The sequence below is a fragment of the Globicephala melas genome, chromosome 7 (genome assembly GCF_963455315.2).
Source record: "Globicephala melas chromosome 7, mGloMel1.2, whole genome shotgun sequence".
Lineage (NCBI taxonomy): Eukaryota > Metazoa > Chordata > Mammalia > Artiodactyla > Delphinidae > Globicephala > Globicephala melas.
Genome location: NC_083320.1, coordinates 31,856,841 through 31,879,299, shown reverse-complemented (window position 1 = coordinate 31,879,299; position 22,459 = coordinate 31,856,841). Strand labels below are relative to the sequence as shown.

General features: G+C 40.9%; 1 protein-coding gene across 2 annotated transcripts; it reads left to right on the top strand.

Moving 5' to 3' along the window:
* The first annotated feature begins 16,210 nt into the window (after positions 1-16,210).
* CTLA4 (cytotoxic T-lymphocyte associated protein 4) lies at positions 16,211-21,696 on the top strand. 2 transcript variants are annotated; one of them, XM_030854087.2, is made up of 4 exons: positions 16,211-16,319; positions 19,433-19,780; positions 20,237-20,346; positions 21,592-21,696. In XM_030854087.2, the coding sequence occupies exons 1-4, from the start codon at positions 16,211-16,213 to the stop codon at positions 21,694-21,696; spliced, it is 672 nt and encodes a 223-aa protein (XP_030709947.1). The 2 variants fall into 2 exon arrangements, with proteins under 2 accessions (XP_030709947.1, XP_030709952.1); XM_030854092.2 differs by lacking the exon at positions 20,237-20,346 and having other exon boundaries at positions 21,592-21,659.
* The last annotated feature ends 763 nt before the right edge of the window (positions 21,697-22,459 follow it).

Below are 22,459 nucleotides of genomic sequence, written 5' to 3'. Positions count from 1 at the left end.
AAATGAATTTTCTTTTTCCAGTTAGGAAAGAGGATCAGAAACAACATTCACGTGGCATGGGCAACAATATTCATTTACAATTTTGTCTCAGGTCTATCTCTCTCCCATTCTCTGTTGTAGAATAGTCTGAAGAGACCTGGACTGCCTGAACATCCCACAGGACATCAAGCCAATCCACCTCGGTCCACCTCGGCTCAAGGAACTTGACAGTCTGGCCAAAGCTTTCTTAGACTTCACGGGGGTCTAGAGCGCTTCCACTCAACCTTCCTTCCCTCCTTCCTTTCCTTGGGAGTAAGATTTGCATCCTGATCTGATGTTTATCCCAGAAATCCCTATCTCCTTCCCTATTTTCAGTCACAGATAATTCCCTGAACAAAACCCTTATATGTTTAATCACATTTTGGCCCCAAATGTCAATAGTCCTGAGGTTGAGAAACCCTGGCTTAGAAAGATAATAACAAGGGGAGTTGGGCATCAATATCGGCTTAATTATTTTGTGATTCCCTGGAGATAGAGCTCTCGGGGTTTGGTCCAGATAGCAGACACTGCACCAAGGAAAATCATGTTTCTGAGAAGCAGTTTGACTAAGAGTATCCTGTTCCTGAGGGCTTTGGTCAGAACTGGCTTGCTCTGAGAATGCATGGACTTAATAATCCTTGTCTGCTTGTTTGACTTCCCTCCCTCCCTCCCTCCCTCCTCCCTTCCTTCCTTCCTCCCTTCCTTCGTTCCTTCCTTCCTTCCTTTTTCCCTCCCTCCCTCCTTCCTTCCTTTTTCCCTCCCTCCCTCCCTCCTTCCTTCCTCCCTTCATTCCTTCCTCCCTCCCTCCTTCCTTTCTTCCTTCCTTTCTTCCTTCCTCTCTTCCTCCCTCCCTCTCCCCTCCCTCCCTCCCTCTCCCCTTCCTCCCTCCCTCCCTTCCTCCCTCCCTCTCTTCCTCCCTCCCTCTCTTCCTTCCTTCCTTCAAGCCTTCATTCTTTCTCTCTCTCCCTCTCCCTCCATACCCTCCCACTCTTTCTTTTCTGGCCCCAGTGACTTCTTGTCTCCTACCTCAACATAGTAGTAAGAAAATAACAATGATTACTTGATAGTTCCATCCTGAGAACGCAACTCTCATGCAAACAGTTAACAATGACTTATAGTTTGAAATTTCTCATGGTTCAGTTTCGGATAAAGGGTGAATGTTCTTGGAAAGTTTGCACTTAATCAGAAAAGTTATTTTCGAATTATGGTCTTAGAGTAATTGCTGGGCTTTTAGATTTGGAAATATTTTCTTACCAGGTATTGTCCACTCATTGCTCCGAGATTTGGGTTAATAATTTTATCACTTAATAATTTTTTCCTCCTCTTCAGTTCTTACACACTTGCACATATTTAGTTTCACTTCTACTGTGAGCACTGCACCCCCAAATTACAGCTGAATTCACGCCAACCTCAAGTTCTAACTGGGTCAGGTTTGTTCATAATCAAGCCCAGTTTAATCAACTTTTTCATAAAATTGATCTGGGTTTCAAGAACGTAATGAAACCAGAACATGGGGGAGTTTAGAATATAGTCTGGTCTCAATTTGCCTGCTCTTTGAAAACCACAGTGTGGTTTCAACCCATCTAAACTTGGATAGTTTAATTGAAAAAAAATGGTGACTGGAAAATCCCACCAACCAATGCAATGTAATAGCACCCTTCTAAGGACAATAACCCAGAGGGAAATGTTATTTTTCTTGTTAGGTTTGTCAGTAAAGTGATAGATATTCTACAATAAATGTATCAGAATTTATGAGTGCTGATCGCTTTAGAAAGTGACCTTGGACATCCAATCAGTCATTATTTAATATGAATAATCAAGAAACTGTCTTGATCAGTTTATTTCATCTGTGTTCCCAAGTGTCTCACCTCACCTTCAGACTCTGTTTTACCTCCTAAAATTCTCAGTCTTTCACTGAATGAGGCTTAGCATTAGTAACTATCCAAGACTTGGATCCAAAGAAGTTTTGACTATTGGGCTTACACCTTGGGAAATAGTCACTAGGCTCTCTCCATACTCAGGCAAGGCCCAGCTTTCTTCCAAGTCCCTTTGTCTGGATCTCAGGACTGAGTTTCTGCTTTGAGACTTCTGACTGTCTTGCTCTGTCTTGCCCTTTCCCTGAGGCCAGAAACTTTCTATCTTGGGACCTGGGACTCATTAGTCTGTGGGGAAACCTTCTGAATGAAGAAGAATCCAGTTACTATCTACCTGGATGCCTACTTTTTGTGTTCTACTCACCATATACAATCTTTTCCTTGGGCTTCAGTACTGCTACTTGTGCCTTGTGAAGGTTTGGAATTACCCCTCCTCTGATCCCCCAGGGGCCTGAAGCTTATCTGCAGTCCATCACTAGTGATGGGTAATGAGAGAATCAGCCTTCCTCTCCATCTCCACATGACTTGTGTGGCAGGATTATATCTCCTGCTCAAATCCAAGATGTGAGAGCTCATCCTTTGTTCTATGATGCCACCATTACTGAAAATGTTCTTGGTATTGAAAGGCCTGTAGCACAAGCCTTCCAACATTTTCAAAGGCAGCAGTTATTTGTTGTCTGAATATGAATATGGTATTTTTCCCTCAACAATTTCTTCATTAACTGAGGACCTTGGTGACCAAACCAGGTGTTTCCAATTTTGTATCAAAACCAAAATATAATTGTAAAGTAACAAGACACGGAATTTATTTTCTCCACCACAAAAGTGAGAAGAATTTCAAAAGAGGCATTCCAGGGATGTCTTAAACAATGACAGTGTCACTGGAAAAATACAGTCTTCCAAGATGGCATATTTGATGAACTGCCACCATTTGGATTGGCAGTTTTATGCTCATATCCAGCTGAAGATGAAGCAATTGAATCTTTCATCACTCAGAGCTTTTTTTTGTTTGTTTTGTTTTGTTTTCCCAGCTATAATGAGCTATGGGGAGCTAGTCATCCTCCCATTTCCTTGGGATTCTCCTTGTGACACAGTGACGATGTCTCCTCTAATGTTACTGTGTAACCTAAGTGTGGAGAACTAAAAGAACTCCCTGTGCTAAAGAAAGCTGAGTCTCTTCTTTTCCCCTTGCCTCTTTCTGCCAAAGAGGCTGGCATGGTTGAGGGCCTTAGACTACACTCCCATAGCATAAAGGGAAAAGTATCAAGTAGGAATACAATTTTGACATAGAGAAATTGGCCAGAGAATTTCTAAAATTGCTTAGGATTGGTCCTTTAATTTTCTGCCCTTGTTATGCTCAAGGTCATGTCTAATTTGTGTTACTGAATATGGGAATTTCTAGGAATTCTCTGATACCTGATTCTGACATTTTTACCCCTTGACACCTGAAGTCCACCTTAAATGGCAGGTCATCTGTTTGAATGACCTGCTTGGTATATCTTGTGTAGTTTCTATAAAGTTAGAAACCAAGGACGTGCATTCAGAGAATGGAAAGTTTTCAGTGGGATGTGAAGCCAGGCTTATCTACCTGCCTGGAAGGATCAGTTTCTCCTTGTCACAGCTAGTAAGAGATGGACTTTAAACTTAAGATTCCCACATTCAACATCTCAATGAATTAAGACCTGAATCAGACTACATTTAATAAACTTCCTTTTTTAAAATTTAGCCCACTAATGTCTCTCTCCTATGTTGGTCACATAATCCATTTATTTGCATGTCTAATTAACCATGTCCATAAACATTATGTATCTGTATGGTACATTATGTATGTAAGGAATGTGTTTCTTAATGTGTACAGTATTTTTCATAGTATTCTAGGAAAGTTAACACAAGAAATGCTTTTAGATTATTGTGATGGTGATGGGTAGCTGATGGCACAATATGTTGCGCTGGAGAAATTCTTCTTTGGTAGATATTTTAGAAACTGGAGTTCTTATATAGACTTATCTTGAATTTCAAATACCTGCATGAAAAGGAAGCTATATCCATATCTTATCTCCTTTAAACTTTTTACAAAAATAGGAATGCTAAAGTTCTGATAACTTGGCATACACTTAGTGCTCTATAAACATTAACAAGACCTTTAAGTTTTATTGTTTGCAATATCTTATCTGTTTTTCTGATCACAAATAGTACAGGTACATTCATAAAAATGGAAAATAGAGGTAGATGAAATAAGAAAATTAAAATTCTATGTAATCACCATTAACATGTCGCTGTATAAAATTCTGCATGTATTTTCACTTTATTTTTACAAAATGGATCATATTCTAAATACAATTTTCTAACCTGTTTTTTCCACTTACATATCATGAAAATTAGAGATTCTTCCTAATTGGGCCTCCTCATTTTCATAGATGAGAAAATTAAACTCTAGTGAAATTATATGACTAAAGTGGTTTCCACTTAGGTAGCATCAAAGCCACATCTATAACTCCAAACTCTTAAATCCCATGCCACCATTTTATGCATTTTTTTTTTTTTTTTTTTTTTTTTGGTGCGGTACGCTGGCCTCTCACTGTTGTGGCCTCTCCTGTTGCGGAGCACAGGCTCCGGACGCGCAGGCTCAGCGGCCATGGCTCACAGGCCCAGCCGCTCTGCGGCATGTGGGATCTTCCTGGACCGGGGCACGAACCTGTGTCCCCTGCATCGGCAGGCGGACTCTCAACCACTGCGCCACCAGGGAAGCCCCATTTTATGCATTTTATCTCTTATGTACTATAACTAAAGTCTGACTCAATAAGTTGGAATTAGGGAGCATGAGAAAGTCTTTATCTTCCCCTGATGTGTTTTATCTTGGCTGAATGTTTGCTGGGAAACACAGTGGGAAAGATTAACTAACTCAGAAGTTATTAAAAATATTTTATAGAAAATAATTTGTGAATTTTGTTGATTGGTTTTCAATCTTTAAAGCTTCAAATTGAGGCCTCTCTGCCAGAACAACTGGTTTTGCGGCATTAAATCTTGGTACATCCCAAACTGCTATAAATCTTAAAACTTTATTAGCTAAGCCAGTGTCAATAGAAATGTGGTTAAATCTAAGCAAGAGTTTCCTGACTTTTAAGCTAGTGAGTTAAAAAAAACATTTATACTGTGGTAATTTGAGTTAAAGGCTTAAAATATGTTTCTATGAATCAATCTTATCAATTACTATCAATTTTATTTGCTAAATTTAGTACTAGAGTGACATTATCTGTACATTCTTTGTATATAAACATCTAACAGAGCATCTTTTTTGGGGTTTTATGATATTAAGAGCTTTGTGGAATTTTATGAAAGTTCCACCCACAATCAAAACCAGTGTTCTCTGATTGTTGATTAATTCTGTCAGGTAGGTCAGAATTGATACTTTTTTGAATATATGCAAACTATCTTTCATTTAAAGTTTCTGTTTTAATAAATGCTGAAAAGGGTGTGGAGAAAGGGAACCCTCCTGCACTGTAAGTGGGAATGTAATTTGATACAGCCACTATGGAGAACAGTATGGAGATTCCTTAAAAAACTAAAAATAGAATTACCATATGACCCAGCAATCCCACTACTGGGCGTATACCCTAAGAAAATAATAATTCAAAAAGACACATGTACCACAATGTTCATTGCAGCACTATTTACAATAGGACATGGTTACAACCTAAATGTCCGACAGACAAATGGATTAAGAAGATGTGGCACATATATACAATGGAATATTACTCAGCCATAAAAAGGAATGAAATTGAGTTATTTGTAGTGAGGTTAGTGGACCTAGAGTCTGTCATACAGAGTGAAGTAAGTCAGAAAGAGAAAAGCAAATACCGTATGCTAATGCACATATATGGAATCTAGAAAAATGGTACTGATGAACCAGTGGTAGGGCAGGAATAAAGATGCAGATGTTGAGAACGGACTTGAGGACACAGCGGGGAAGGGGAGGCTGGGACATAGTGAGAGAGTAGCAATGACATACATATACTAACAAATGTAAAACAGATGGCTGGTGGGAAGCTGCCGCACAGCATGGGGAGATCAGCTCCATGATTTGTGACCACCTAGAGGGGTGGGATAGGGAGGGTGGGAGGGAGTCACAAGAGAGAGGTGATATGGGGATATGTGTGTGCATATAGCTGATTCACTTTGTTGTATGGCAGAAACTAACACAACATTTTGAAGCAATTATACTCCAATAAAGATATATTAAAAAAAGTTTCTGTTTTGCCTTCCTCTGCTCCATCCATTTGTCTCTCATTTCTCTTCTTCTTTCTTTTCATCTTCCTCTTTACTCCCATTCTCATAAAAATCCTGAGGATGTTTCCCCAAGTTTTTCTTTGCTATAAGAGATTTTGAAGTTAATCAATATGTTCAGATTATACAAATGGCATTCACTTAACATAGACATTTTATGACGCTAGTTAAAAGAAGGCCTGTATATCTAGAGAGCAAGCCAGAGAACTGAGAAGTGATTTATTTTCTCAAATGAAAAGAGTGCTTCCAAATGATGAGGAAAAAAATGTATTTACTCAACAATATTTATCACCATAAACTTGGTTACTGAATTTAACCTGTAAATCAGATAATAAATTCCAGTAGCAAAGACTTGATATTTATAAGTCATAACTTCCTTTAGCTCTTTTTTATATTGTGAATCAAAAATTCCTAACAAATTCATTTGGTTTTAAGCACACGTCTGTCTCTCTTATCCAGAGGGTGAAATGCAGGGGAGATAGTTGACCAATGCTTCTTGACCTTCGTATATTTGGGGAGGACAGGAAAAAAATGTTTCTGGTATTTTCTACTTGTCAGCATTTCTCAACCAATGTAAAAAAATGGCAAGAACTTTATGTGATCAGGCTGAATTTAAATAATGTTGAGAATTAACAAAAACACAAGAAATGGATTCCTCAGGGTTTTAAAGGCAGCTTCATTGCTGTAACATGATTCTCTTAGATGAGTACAGAAACTGGGCTCTACACATGTGCCAGACAAAACCTAAAGACCCTGGGTTTTAGTCATGGTGTATCACCCTTGCTGCCTTCAACAGGCCCTGATGTGACCAAGTAGGTGCCATTATTTAGCTTCCTACTCATAGATGAAGCTCTGGGCCAGAGACTTTCCTCTTGGAGCAGAATCCATGAAATAGAACCTGCTCACGAAAGCTGCTAAATGTAACCAACTGCTTCTAAATGATTTTCTCCTAAAGCATGCTTGAATAATACAGTTCACTGAGCCAAAGTTTCCTGCCATGGCCTCCCTCTATCTCATTTCGTTTTTCTACAACCAAGTAACCTATTAGAAAATTGTGCCCAGGAGAAGGTAGAGCCAAATGATGCATATTTTAGATTCTGGTTGGTAAATGGTTCAGCGTGACGTGTGGTCAGAATTGGAGGTGGTGAGGAGTAACCAGAATCTTTTCTCCCTTGCCTCAGTCAGATAATGACACGTTCACCAGTTCATCCCTTTTACTCTCGGAAAGAAGCAAAATTGGCTATGCGTTGTGTCCAGATTACACTCAGAGAAGAACAAAAAAGTATGGCCATATCAAGGATACGCTTTTTAAGATGGTGAATGCCACCCGAATCCATTGGCATGACCATATATTTGTGTGTGTGTATGGTAAATATAAACGTAACATAAAATTTACCATTTTAACCATTTTAAAGTGTACGATTCAGGTATTTATACATTCACTATGTTGTGCAACTATCACTACTGTCTAGTTCAAGAACGTTTTCATCACCCCCAAAAGAAATCCTGTACCCGTCAAGCAGTCATTCTTCATTTCCTGATTCTCCCCCCTGTCCCTGGCCATCCATAGACTGCTTTCTGTCTCTATGGACTTGTCTATTTTGGATATTTCATACAAATAGGATTATATAACGTATGGCCTTTTTTACTCAGCATAATGTTTTCAGGGTTCATCCGTGTTGTAGCATGCGTCAGTACTTCATTCCTTTTTATGGCCGAATAATATTCAATTGTATGGATATACCTCATTTTGTTTATCCATTCATCAGTTGATGAACACTTGGGTTGTTTCCATCTTTTGACTATTGTGATTAGTGTTGCTATAAGATCATGATTTTTTTTTAATTGAAATAAAATCTGATTTGCTGATTTGTGTTTTTGGGTACCCAAGCCCCACCAGGAAGTCTGATGGGGCTGGGTTTCAAGTTGCAAACTAGCAGGAAATTAGAGTCAGAAGCCCTGTTAATTTAGTAGGGCTTGGGAAGATGGGGAATGATGGTGAAGGCATGAGAAGAGAATTAAACTAGAGTTAAGGACTTTTGGGCTCTCATCTTGGCTCTGCTACTAACAGGATGTGCATGTAATTTTGGGTAGATCAGCCTGCCTCCCGGGGCCTTTGTTTACCGCCTATAAAATGGGAGAGCAGAACTCACATTTCCTCTAGGATTCAGTGCCTGCAACATGCTGTGCAAACCCGTGGTGTTCCTTATCATCTAACACACCTTTCTCCATCATCATAGCTGCTATCACTCACACTGCAAAGGACTAAAGATGCTCCTTTTCTGTATTCAAGGTGTGAATATAACAGTTTCCTTTGAACTGGATGTGTGGAGGAGGTCATGGCCTGAAATCATAAATGCTGCAGTAGCAGCAGGGCTTGAAATAACACAGCTCAAAATATGAAAACAGTGATTGTCTCTGTCACCAAGGATCTGAAATAAGTGCTTCAGGCTGAGATTACCCAGCCACAAATATCATGGGAAAAATGGGTTCCATTAAATATTTGACAGTTCCAATGTCCACTATTTATAGCTAGCAACTATTTGGGTGTCGGGTGGGTTATTCAGCATTAAAGACAATTTTGAATCATACTCCAAGGTTTCTTCCTCTTTCACTGAGGCAAGTAAACAGTGACTTGTGCAGTTTCTTCTTTTGTAAAATGGAAATGATACTGGGTCATCTCAACTTGTCCTAAATGGGAATCAGGCAGGCTCTTGAGTACCATTCAGGTGAAGAGAGCTGGGGTGCAGCATCACAGGTTAAATATTGGACTATTTATCCATCCCTTTCTGTCTATTTGTCCTTGATGATGAAGGAATAAGGCTTAGATGTGTGATCCTGGGCAAGCCAATTTACTTCTCAGCATCGGTTATCCAATCTATAAAAGTATCATCTATTGATATTTTGAAAACTTCTATTCTTGGTTTTTGATAAAGTCACTTACCTAAAATATTCATGGCTGGCTGTGTTGCAACAGGGGTGAAGGATTAAGGATAAAACACAGTTAACTTTAATTGTACTTTTTAGGTGTGAGAAGCTAAGAAGATTGAGAGATAATCAGTGATGATAATGGCTGAAACCAGAAATATGAGATCGTTATCCATAAATGGAGGTAAGATATTCAAAAGCACTCAATCATACGAAGTAAGGAGCTTGGGTAATTAGAACATAGATTCCCCCTTCACATTACTTTGTGATGGCTGTAGTCACAGTTGACTTTGTCATTTATTCATTCAAAAATATTTGTCTTCATCTCTGCATAAGTAAAGCTCTGATAGGTGAGGATTAACCTTCAGCTGAAGCAGCCCCTGCATTGCATTTTGTCATCCAGACCACCAAATAAAGCTCTGCTTCCCTGACAACAGTTTCCACTTTCCCCCCAGCGAGGGGACAATGTAGACTAAAAAGCCAGCAGGAATCTACTCTATTTCCCCGCTAAGGGACTGGCAGAAAGTCCACAGCTCAGAACCGTCCATTTTTACCTGACTTTATGATGTAGATTACAGTTTCCTAGGGACTGAAAATTCACCTACCACATTTATTTAAGTTCTTGCCCAGCCCATATTTTCACCCTTTAATGGTAATGAAGCTAAAATTTCTTTCCAGTCACTTTGCATATCATTTCCTTTCTCTTTAACTCTCTTTCGCAGTGAGATGATTGTTAGATCCTTCTTTAGCAATCACTTTGGTAGATGATTTTCTTTTTCCTTTGAAGTCCATTTTGAAAAGAGATGTACTGTGATGAGCTAATTACCATAAAAACACAGAACATATAACCTTAATTAGGCATGATTATAGGCTCAACGTAACGGGATGTCCTGAAACTGCACGCTATGCAAATATAGACTTTTCATTCTACCCGTTACGTCTGAAACCATCAAGCAAAGGATGTTTTGCAGTATGTACCACAGTCAATGCCAGGTGCAAATCTTTCAACAAAAGGTGTTTTTCTTTTTTTTTTGGTTGGGGGGTGGTTGGTGGTGTACCAGTTGGGGAAAGGATAATTAGGAGAAGGTTCAGAAAAAATAAAAACCTTTAAAAGTTCAATTAAGCTCAAGATGAGCTTTACAAATTCAGAGGAGTTTTACAATTAAGTAAAACAACACAGTTACCCTACCCGACCCATATCTCCTCTGGAATTCTGAAGGCACTCCACTCTAGGCATCATTGTGAATTATGCAAATCTTGAGAGATCTTTCAAATCCAGTAACCACTAAGAGTACTACAAAACCAGTCTGGGGTTTAGTCAAACTAGTAGGATATAGGAAGATGGTGAGGAAAGAAATCACAGTGAATCCCCAAACCCTAATTTTAGCCAATTATTTTCATTTCCTTTACCACCAACCTTTCTTTTCTAATTGGAGTGGTAAAAGTAAATAACAAAATTGATTTTCCCCTTCCTACCCTGAAATGAAAACATCCAAGGATGCAGTACGCTTAGACATTTAAATATTCAACCACTGAATAATTGAGATCTCACAATGGAGAAATCTTAGATTATGTCTAGCGTTGTGAGTTTTCAGACTGAATCAGGTAGCAAATAATAAGCTATTTGGTTCCAGATACTGATAGAGACAATGACAGCAGCAGAAATTCAATAAATGTGTGAGTTTTAGAAAAGAAAGTTAGTCTAATATACCATCCATTCACTAGCGCTGATAATGAAAGAAGGCTTTATATAACAGCTGAATTTTGAAATCCATAGTTTTCTCTGTATTTAATAGATGAGTTAACGTTTACCGGGCACGTACTGTATTCTAGGTCCAGTTTTCAACAATTTATTGGCATAGTTGAATGCCAATAACCATCGTTACAATAACCCTATAAGATGGTTATATAACTAGCCATATTTTATAGATGAGATAGCTGGGGATCAGAGAAGTTCGAAAACCTCACCCAGGATACATCTAGTAAGCAGCGGAGTCAGGATTTGAACTCAAGTCTGTCTGACTCCAGCCATGCTCTTAAGCACTGTGCTGGGCTCCTTGCTGTCTGTCAGTCCTCTGATGGAATCCTTACTTATTCGTACTTCTCCCAGAGCTGGAAATGAGATGCAAGAGACAGAAAAAGTGTTGAGAACAAAATTGAAATGCAGAAATCCTCCACCATTTTTTATGTACAAAGGAGGTCCTAGTTAGTTGCTAGGAGTGGCGTGAGGGTGCAAGATGGAATTATCAATAGAATTTGAAATAAGGGAGACAGAATTGCCCACAACTGTAATAAATACAAACCGGTATGACAAGACATGTTATTACTGTACATGACATAATAGGGGAAAAGTAGTACTGGGCGGGATGAGATCAGGATTTAAATCCGGTTTTCACCACATACTAGCTGAGGGACTGGGTCAATCAGAGACTCTACAGGAAACAGGTGGTTCAAATAAGAGACTCAGCGAAAGGACTACAGTTGACCCTTAAACAATGCAGGAGTTTGGGAAAATCTACAAATAATTTAGAGTCAACATTTGGTATCCATGGTTCCTTCATACATGTGGTTCAGCTTCTTTGGATTCAACCAACTGAGCATGGTGTGGTACTGTAGTGTTTATGATTGAAAACATCTGCATATAAATGGACCATTCAGTTCAAACCCCTATCGTTCAGGGGTCACTGTATTTTAGAGGTCTTAAGGAGGGCAGGGGCAGATGATATTAATGCTCTCAGACTCTAGAAACAGTGGAAGCTGATACCACTTACAGGACTGAAAAAAGCAGGGGAAGAGATAGTGAGAATTGGCATCATAGAAGTGGGGGTACCCGACAGGAACCACAGTTGTACAGAGCTACTGTCACTAGCAGAGACAGGGTCTGAATCTGGGAAAGAGCCGGGAAGAAATACCCCAACCTCCATCCTCATGCTCTCTGATCTTCCGCTGGTGCCTCAAATCAGCTGATCCCTCCAGGAAGCTAACCTGCCTGAGAACCCAATCTTCTGTGGGGGTCTGTCTCCCACATGGAGAATGGCTGTGAGGGAAGGGGTTGGAGAATAATCTTGAACAAGTCACCTCCTCTCTCTAAATTTCAGTTTGCTTATCTGTGCTATAGTGCCTACCATATTAATAGCGGCCCTATAATTTCTAATTTCAACTTTTGATTTTGAAAATTTTCAGTCTCACAAAAAATTTATAAGAAAAGTATTATGCACACAGTGATATAACCTTCACCTAGATTCTCCAGTTGTTAACATTTTGTCACTGTTGTTCTATTATTATTCTTCTTTCTCTCTGATGACACAAACATATACACATATTTTTGCTGAACCATTTGAGAGTTATTTGTCAACATCCTGAGACTTTATCCCTAAATATTTAAGCAAATATCACCCCCAAAGACATTTCCCTACATAACCCCAATAAGATGATAACACTCAGCAAATTTAAAATTAATGCAATACTATTATCAAATATAGTCTGTATTCAAATTTGCCCAAGTTTCTCAACAATATGCTTTATAGTTGATTTTTTTCAATCAAGGATTACACATTGGATTTTGTTGTCATGCCTCCTTAATCGCCTTTAATCTACAACAGTTTTTCAGGTTTTTTATTTTTTAATCTTTCAGGATATTAAGGCCAGTTTTGAAGGCCAGTTGTTTTGCAGAATGTTCCCACTATGGATTTTTCTAGTTGTTTTTTTCATAATTAGATTCAGTTTAAGCAATTTTGGCAATAATACTACAGAGGTGTGTTCTTCTCAGTGTATTGCATCTGGACTTGATGTCAGAATGCCCATCATAGGCGATCTTCAGTTTGATCACTTGGTTATGGCAGTATATGCTAGATTTATCCATTATTCTCTCCCCTTTGTAATTATCAAGTCATCTACGGGAGGATATATGTGAATATATCTTTTTCACCAACATCCTTTCACCCAGTGGTTTTTACAACTGTTGTTTGACAGAAATAGTCTCATAAAAGTATAATTAGGGGAGCTGGTAAGAGTTCTTCAAAAGTTTCTACTACGACCCTCATCTCTTTTTATGTTAAACTGTTTTCAGTCATTTATCTATTAAAATGTTTCTAGTGTGCTCATCACGTGCCTCGGCACTGTGAGATTTTTACCTGTGGCTTCATGGTTGCCGAAGCTGATATCTTTAGCTTGGCTCTATCTCCCGTGCTCCAGGTCCACACTGGCGGTTGCTTTTGAGGGTCTCCATGTTACCATCTGTGGATACCTTAAAGTCAACATGCCCGAATGGAACTCATCATCTTCACTTCCTGATCTGCTCTTCTTCTATTTTCTATTCCAGTAAATTACACTTCTGTTTTCTCAGTGACTCTGTAATAAAAAGGACTCCTAGTTACTGAGTGGCCAGCCTCCGTAATAGGTCTTTTATATACGTTACATGCATTATCTCATGAAATCCTTACAATAGAATTGCAGCTATTTTCTGAAGACCATTGGGCCCTTAGCCCCAGATAATCAGCTAGCAAGTCTTCATGCTAGGATTCAAATCCAGTTCTCTTCGGCTTCAAAGCCTTTGCTTTAGTATAGTGATTAACAGCATCATTGACTTCAAATCCTGGCTCTCCTACCAACGATGGGGGATTGGATAAGCCTCCTTAACTCTCAGTGCTTTGGTTTTCTCCTCTATAAATTGGGAAAGCCAATAATCCCTGCCTTGTAGGATGGTTTGGAGACTTGAATCAGATAAAACTTGACAAACATTTGAACAATTCCTGGCAGCACCAAGCCATAAATCTGGTGTCACCCTAAACTCCTCCATCCACTCACCGCTTGAGGATTAGCCCCCTTAGGGACCTTGTCACCACTGCTGTCATTGCCTTAGTTTAGACCTGGAGTTGGCAAACCATGGCCGGGAGGCCAAATCCAGCCTCCATCTGTTTTTGTAAATATTTCTTTTTTAAATTGAGGTATGATTGACATTAAAAATAAGGCGTTATTGGAACACAGCCATGCCCATTCATTTACATATTTTTTGTGATTGCTTTCACCTTACCACAGCAGCGTTGAGTAGTGGCAACAGAGACCACTCTGTTTGGCCTGCAAAGCCCAATATATTTACGGTCTGACCCTTTACAGAAAACAGTCTGCCAATTCCTGGTTGCCCGTGGTATTGCAATAGTCTCCTCCTTGGTTTTCCTGGTTATATCTTCTTCCTCCTTGAACTCATCCTCACCACCCCTCCTCCTGTGCCGGGGGAATCTCCCTAAAATGTGCACTTAATCATGCCTATTTGCTCCTTGTGGTGCATTGAAGACTATGAACCTAGTCTTCCACGTACTGGTGAGCCCCATACCAGGCTTGTTCTCTGGCTGTAATGAATGCTTTACGCCCTTTCTAGCCAGGCACACGCTGTTTTTCTGGTCTGAATACCCGCCTCTTGCCCCTTGTCCTTAACAAAAAGTTCAGCGTTTACTTCTCTGAGAAGCGCTTTCTGACTTCCACAGGCTGAACCAATGGCTTCTGCCCCTTTATGTCTTCAGCAATACTTCAACTTCAGCATTTATCCACAATTTCATGATCATGGGTTTAAATGTCTGCCTTGTGACTGCTGTGACTTCCTCTCAAGATTAGGAACATACATTTTTCACTTTTGTATCTGGATGTGGCCCTTAGTAAGCGTCCTTTAAGTTGTTACTGCCTGCTGGCATTTCAGGTGGGGTTTGAAGGCTTACATAAGGAGTTTGAGGAGTATGGGAAAGAGGCAGGTCAGGAGAGAGGTGGCACCTTAGCTAACAGCTGGAGGATAAAACAAGATAATGGGAGGGAGAAGGCAGTAGGAACAGTGTTGGTTAAGCTGATGAAACCTGAAAGAGGTGTGTTGGAGAGATGACGAGCAGAGGAAGGGGGCATGTGAGGGGATGCTGGAAGATAGTCTAAGAAGAGAGGCGTCAGGCCCGTACTCTACACAGCCTCCTTTGCTGTGCTGAGGAGTCTGGACAAGGGAAACCATGAAGGGCTGCAGGAAGCAAACACCATACTGTCTGCTCGTGTGTCGGTCTTCTGGAAGTCCTTTGAGGCATTGACTACGTTTTTGTTTTGTCGTCATTCAGTCCTACACGCACACAATTTCTGGCATATCATAGGCTCTCAATAAGTGTGTCTTTCATCGTTGAAATATAAGAAAAGTCCTCAGTTTTAAGAGTGGGTTAGTCTCCGGTGCTTAGTATTTTCTTAGAGGATGAACATTTGCTCTGTCTGCGACTTTCATAAATTTAAGAACTTCAGTCATATTTCACCTCAGTCCTTGGATTTTCTGCTTGAAAACTTCCCATTAGGAAAAAAGAGTCTATTCTCTGATGGAAGGTTTGAATTTCTTGGATCTTCTTCATTGACTTTTTCTTCTTCAATTCTGTTTTGTCTTTGTTGAGTTAAGGCTTTCAAGAGCACCAGAATTCTTTCCTGCAAAACCAGAGGCAGATCAATTTATTTCTTGTGATTTTGGTATTTTCTCCTAACAAAAATCTTAAATGGAGCTAGGAGAAATAAACTCTGATTTGCAAAGCGTGCCAAAGATGGTGCCTCACAGGTGGAATGCAAAGCCTTCATTAATGATGCCCAGACTAATTCTGTCTTTAGCACAAGGGCTCAGAGAGCCAGCAACTTAGCAGGTTTTTGTTGGGGGGTGGGGGCGCGTGTCAATGAAATAAATTGGGTCGTAAAATATGCCTAGACAATTGGATAAAACTGGGACTTAGGGGGACTCCTGCACTCCAGGGAATTCTCCAAGTCTCCACTTATCCTCAAAATGAACAAGAAGCTTCAGTTTCAAATTGAGTGCATTTTCCATCCATGGATTGGCTTGTTTTGTTCAGTTTTACTTTGAGTATTTGAGGTTATCTTTTCGACGTAACAGCTAAACCCACGGCTTCCTTTCTCGTAAAACCAAAACAAAAAGGCTAGAAATTCAGGTGCCTTCTGCGTGTGCACATGTGTTGTACATACCTGGGATCAAAGCCTGCTATATAAAGTCCTTGATTCTGTGTGGGTTCAAACACATTTCAAAGCTTCAGGATCCTGAAAGTTTTCGCTCTGCTTCCTGAAGACCTGAACACCGCTCCCATAAAGCCATGGCTTGCTTTGGCTTCCAGAGTCATGGGGCTCGGCTGGACCTGGCTTCTGGGACCTGGCCCTGTACTGCCCTGTTTTCTCTTCTCTTCATCCCCGTTTTCTCTAAAGGTGAGTGAGGCTATTGGAGCATGGAGGTGGAGGAGGTGTTTCTCCCACCTGGGTTTCATTCCTTTTAGCAGTCAAGGGCAGTGATTTATAGCAAATCCAGAAACTAAAGGTGAGACTCCAATCTCCTGGAGTGGGCAGCTCTGTATTCCAAGGCAGGCAGGGGACAGCTGACAGCAGCAAATCAGCAGAGACACAGCTCTTAGCAGTTTGCTGGGCATGGAGTGGGAGCTTAATGAATACGTGTGAGTTGGTCTGGGAGACATGAGCAATTTCAGACACTTCTATAAGATGAGAAGAAAATACTGCAAAGTTAAGTGATTTAAGAGAGCAAAGATACCCACCATCTTAAATCCATTTGGGCTTGGAATCAGGGTTAGCTCAAGATTTCCCTTTTTCTGACTTACTTCACTCTGGATGACAGACTCTAGGTCCATCCACCTCATTACAAATAGCTCAATTTCGTTTCTTTTTATGGCTGAGTAATATTCCATTGTATATGTGTGCCACATCTTAAGTCAGAAAGAGAAAGACAAATACTGTATGCTAACACATATATATGGAATTTAAGAAAAAAAATATGTCATGAAGACCCTAGGGGTAAGATGGGAATAAAGACACAGACCTACTAGAGAACGGACTTGAGGATATAGGGAGGGGGAAGGGTAAGCTGGGACAAAATGAGAGAGTGGCATGGACATATATACACTACCAAACGTAAAATAGATAGCTAGTGGGAAGCAGCCGCATAGCACAGGGAGATCAGCTCGGTGCTTTGTGACCACCTAGAGGGGTGGGATAGGGAGGGTGGGAGGGAGGGAGATGCAAGAGGGAAGAGATATGGGAACATATGTATATGTATAACTGATTCACTTTGTTATAAAGCAGAAACTAGCACACCATTGTAAAGCAATTATACTCCAATAAAGATGTAAAAAAAAAAAATTTCCCTTTTTGAAGAACACTGATTTAGGCAAATTATGGGAAGTTTCTTTCCTACCCAATTCAAGGTTTTAAGGTCCTCTGATCCACTTTTATAAACGGGTTAGCCTGCTTGTTTAAACTTTCAGCATTCTTTACTCAATGCAGGGTTTTAGGGTCCTCTTAATCAACTCTATAGTTAGCTAATTATTTAAAAAAATGAAAGCAATTTGAAGTAGTAAAACAAACAAACAAAAATAAATGAAAAAAAGAAAGGAAGAAAGAACAAAAGAATGAAAGAAAGAAAGAGCCATAGGTCTGTTTGGGATAAGATACTTAATTGCCTCCTGACTTATCTCTGGACTTTAGGTGCAGATTCCCCAGTTTTCAGATGAAATAAAGCTCTTTAGAGGTTGATACTTGGTCTGTTACAATGGTGTGAAATGGTGACTGTTTTACCAGAAGGTGAATTTCAACCTTCTCTCCCTCTAGAGCTTCTCGGTTGAAAAACCAAGTGGTTTATACAAAGTAGGTGCTCAAAAGATATTTGATTATTAATTTTTACTGTATAAGAAATATTCATACACATTTTCTTATTTTACATGTTTTGAACATGTACAGTTAAATACCAGAGAAATAACCAAATTTACTTTTAAGAAAATTTATCTCAACCTGTAAATGGGATCCTCCCATGGTGGATATTGGAAAATTGTGTAACCAGATTTAGTGGTGATAATTGGGAGCTTGCCTCGGCGGAGGGCAGGAAACTTGGTCTTCTTTAAGCTTAGAGTCAACACAACAAATGGGCAGGATATAATGATTAATGCACAAAAAACCTTTAATACAGGGCTGAATTTGATTAAGTACTGCGGTGGAGTTATAATAGTACAAAGGAGGCTCAGAGGGCATCTCTGATAGACAGAAATGAGGGTTGGGAAAGAAAACTACTGTCTAGCCAACCAAGGCTGCTGGATTAACCATGGCAATGGCTGCTGCCGTGTTATTCTCTCTTCTAAGGGCACAGGTTGCCTACTACAGGTGCCTGGGGGAAAGCACTAATGTTTTCAGAATAAAGTGATTTATGCACAGGAAGAGGTGTCCTGAAAGCTCAGATTGGAGTGGTAAGATAGGATCAGATTATGGAGACACAGTGAAAGTTATTTGTTTTTGTAATCAGTGGTATATAAGGCATGAAAGGGTTTGAACAGAAGGAGTGACATGGTTCAATTCAAGTTTTGAGTGTCACTTGTGTGATTGATTGACTAGAGAGGGGCCCAGTTAGTTACAGGAAAGTAATTTGTCATGAAGCCACTATTTTTTAGACGATGTGAGCCCTTTTGTATGAAAAGCTGGCCTCCCTTCTCCTGTAGAAGCCAGAGGGAAAAGAACAAAGGAACACAAGGTGTTCGAGTGAAGGAGAGAGGGCGGTGGAAGAGGTGATGACAGTGGCAGGGGAAGCCCATAGAAGTGAACAGCAGGGTTGCCTCAGCCTACAGAGGAAATGACCCGGTGCCCTCGGCTCGGTGGCTTCCTTCATCAAGCAGCATCCCTCATTCTCTGGTGATAATGCAGGGAAGGGGGTGGCCGGCACCATGGGCCAAGACTCAGCTCCTCGTGGGCGATTGAGGTCCAGGGCCAGATCAATGCGGGTAGAGGTTATTAAGGTATACTTTGAGGGATAAAGCAAGACTCTATACCTCAGCCTCCAAACTTTCCCCTACTACTCTTATAGGTCCCACAGCTCTATCATAACCTTAGAATACCAGAGTGGGAAGGCACTCTGATGTCATCTGATCTAATCCCCTCTTTTGCATGTGAGGAAAAAATGAAGTCCACGGGGGAGGCATGGCTTTCCCCAAATCACCTATTTCACGGTAGAGCCAGCCTTTCTCTTTGTCACATCAGTGTTCTTCATGCCACAGACAACTGCCGTCAAGGCACTGTTTTCCAATAAGGAAGCACCTTCATGGAGAGTAACCGGAAGACAGTGGCGAGATGGAGGGGGTGCTGGGGTGGGTGGAGAAGGAAAGGGGTAGGGGAGGGTGATGGGTTTGTTGATGGGGGGAGAGAAAGGCTGACAGGTGAAACTGGAGGGGGTCATCAAAGATCAACTTTGCCCGGCCTGAGGGTTTTGCCTGGACCTGGTCATGGGCAAGCATGAGTTCACTGAGTTCCCTTTGGTTTTCCTGCTTTAGGGGTGCACGTGGCCCAGCCCGCAGTGGTGCTGGCCAGCAGTCGGGGTGTTGCCAGCTTCGTCTGTGAATATGGGTCGTCAGGCAAAGCCACCGAGGTCCGGGTGACGGTGTTGCGGAAGGCAGGCGGCCAGCTGAACGAAGTCTGCGCCGCGACCTACATGGTGGAAGATGAGCTGACCTTCCTGGAGGATTCCACTTGCACTGGCACCTCCAGTGGGAACAAAGTGAACCTCACCATCCAAGGGCTGAGGGCCACGGACTCCGGGCTCTACATCTGCAAGGTGGAGCTCATGTACCCGCCGCCCTACTATGTGGGCATGGGCAATGGAACCCAAATTTACGTCATTGGTGAGCATCATTGACGACGCCTTTTGCATTGCTGTCTCTTCTCTGTGTGCAAACAGTTTTGCTCCTTGATTTCAGGTCGTTCATGTTTAGGATTGTGGGAATTCTCTTTAAGAGTTCTCTGGCATACTGCATGAGTCCTACTCAGTATGGGTGGCGAGGCAAACGGCATTCTGTTTATAAAATAAAAGGAGCTGGAGAAGGTGTGTTTCCTCCCGGCAGGTTGGGGCACTCACACTGGAGTGATACCCAGCATGAAATTTGGTCTTGGCCTTTGATCTGAAACTCTTGGCAAAGTAGCCCCAACAGTCAGACTTACCTGGGGTCCAGCGATTCCAATTAGGGGTGGACATCAAGGTCTGGAAGCTTGAACTTTTTCCTTCTCTCACCAGTTGGGGGAGTACCGCCCTAGAATTTAGAAAGCATCTCAGGGAAATTCTGCTTTCTTCTCTGTTGCAGATCCAGAACCATGCCCGGATTCTGATTTCCTCCTCTGGATCCTGGCAGCAGTTAGTTCAGGGTTGTTTTTCTACAGCTTCCTCATCACAGCTGTTTCTTTGAGCAAAATGGTGAGTGCCGTGCTGCTAACGCGCCATCCTTGGTCAGAATACCTTTAGTGATAACAACTGGCCAAATGATGCTGTTGAGTCGCGTTTTCTTGAGATGAAGCGATAAATGAAGAAGAGGAAGGACAGTGGTAAAGAACACACTAGAACCCTTGGCATTGGCCTTTGAGGTTTCAGGTTGACTAATATTTTATATGAGTGTGTTTGACATTGAATGTTTGTGTGATTTTGCATAGGGTTTCATTTTGAGTAGCTGAACAACACGGGACAGCTGTTTTGCTCTTTATCTTCATGACAATTGTACTTAAGTTAATAACCCTGAAACATTAGGTTGGGCAAAATGCTGCTGGAGAAGACCACAGGGGTGGTTAATGTCCCTCTACTTGAGCCTTCCTTGACCAAGCTGTAGGCATCCACGTAACACATGCCCAGGGCGCCCTGTTACCCATTCTGCTCGACTGGCAAGCCTCATGCTCTTCTCCAGCCCAGTAAATGAGAACCCAGTTTTCATTTACTACAGTTGTTGTAGAAGAAGCAGAGGTATGGAATCCGGACTTCTGTCAAGATTTCTGACAGTCGCTTGCAACCTCCTTTGCCTGAGGCTGGCTTTGCCATTCACAAACCTCTCCCTCACCTTCCTCTCTCCCTCCCCTTCTCTTCCACTCCCTTACTCCCTCCCTCTCTCCCTCCCGCGCCCCTACACTGTATTCCAGGATCCTCTACTCGGTCTGTTCTGTTGCTGTAGCTTCTTTCTACCTCATTTGCTACAAAGTGCCACACTAACTAGTAGACTAGACCTCAATTTACTGAGGTGATAAAAACTGGGAACTAATGTGGACCGAGAAAAAAAGTAATAAAGAGTATGTGAGGAGTAGAGATGAGACATACTGCTCCCAAAGAGAATAATTGAAGTTTATTATCTTATCCAGCTCATCCCCTCACAAACAAGACCCAGTCAATTATCATAGGCATTTTGGGTGTTCTTTCTAAAGCTTTCTTGAAGTTTCTTTCTGCTATCTCCCAGTCAGGGAAAATGATTTCTATCTTAAGTCAATAGCACAGAGTTATTTACCCGAAATGAATTTTAATAGCTGAATCAAGAAAATCTCCTGGGGCTTATAATTCTGTATGTTGTGAACATCTATTTTTCAGTGGGGTAGGAACCCAATATTTGTTGAATCCTATTATAGTTAGAAGTGGCTTCTGTATTCCTCGATACTAATTACTGTTTCTTTTCATGTTTGGCAGCTAAAGAAAAGAAGCCCTCTTACTACAGGGGTCTATGTGAAAATGCCCCCAACAGAGCCAGAATGTGAAAAGCAATTTCAGCCTTATTTCATTCCCATCAATTGAGAGACCATTATGAAGAAAAAAGACTATTTTCCAATTTGTAAGAGCTGAGGCAATGCTAACTTTTTGCTACCCAGCTATTTTTGTTTGTTTGTGTATTTTGGGGGATTCATCTCTCTTTAATATAAAGCAGGATGCAGAACCCAAATTAAGCGTACTACAATTTAAAACAAAGGAGCAGAAAAACAGAGCCGGGCTGGTTCTGTCACATCTGATCGAATTTTAGTAAAAGCCTCACTTGGGAGCAATATTGGGATGCAGCATTACAATGTGGAGTCAAGACGTAAGTTAGGGAATGGTACAGTCCCAAGAAAGCAAAGGAAGAATTAAGAGCGAGGATGGTATTATATACATCTTGTATTTACCTGTGAGAAGTTTATAGCTGAAATGATGTTTTCAAGTAAAATTTTTATGCTGTGTTATTTTTCTTAACAAATATATAATTACATAAAGACTTAAAAAATACTCACATGGCTATATTTTAGCCAGTGATTCCAAAGGTTGTATTGTAACAATATGTATTTTTTATTTGATAGTATTGTGCATGGGGGCCACATGTGCTTTTGTGTATTTGCTGGTAGTTTGAGTATAAACACTATATGGCAGTGTCTTCCCACCATGGGTTCAGGGGAAGTTTTGTGGAGAGACTCAGGACACTAATACACCAGGTAGAGTACAAGGTCACTTGCCAACTGGCTTGGAAACTGGATAGGGTCATAGCTCATTCTTGCAGACATGTTGGGCTGAGTTGGTGTTGACATGGGCT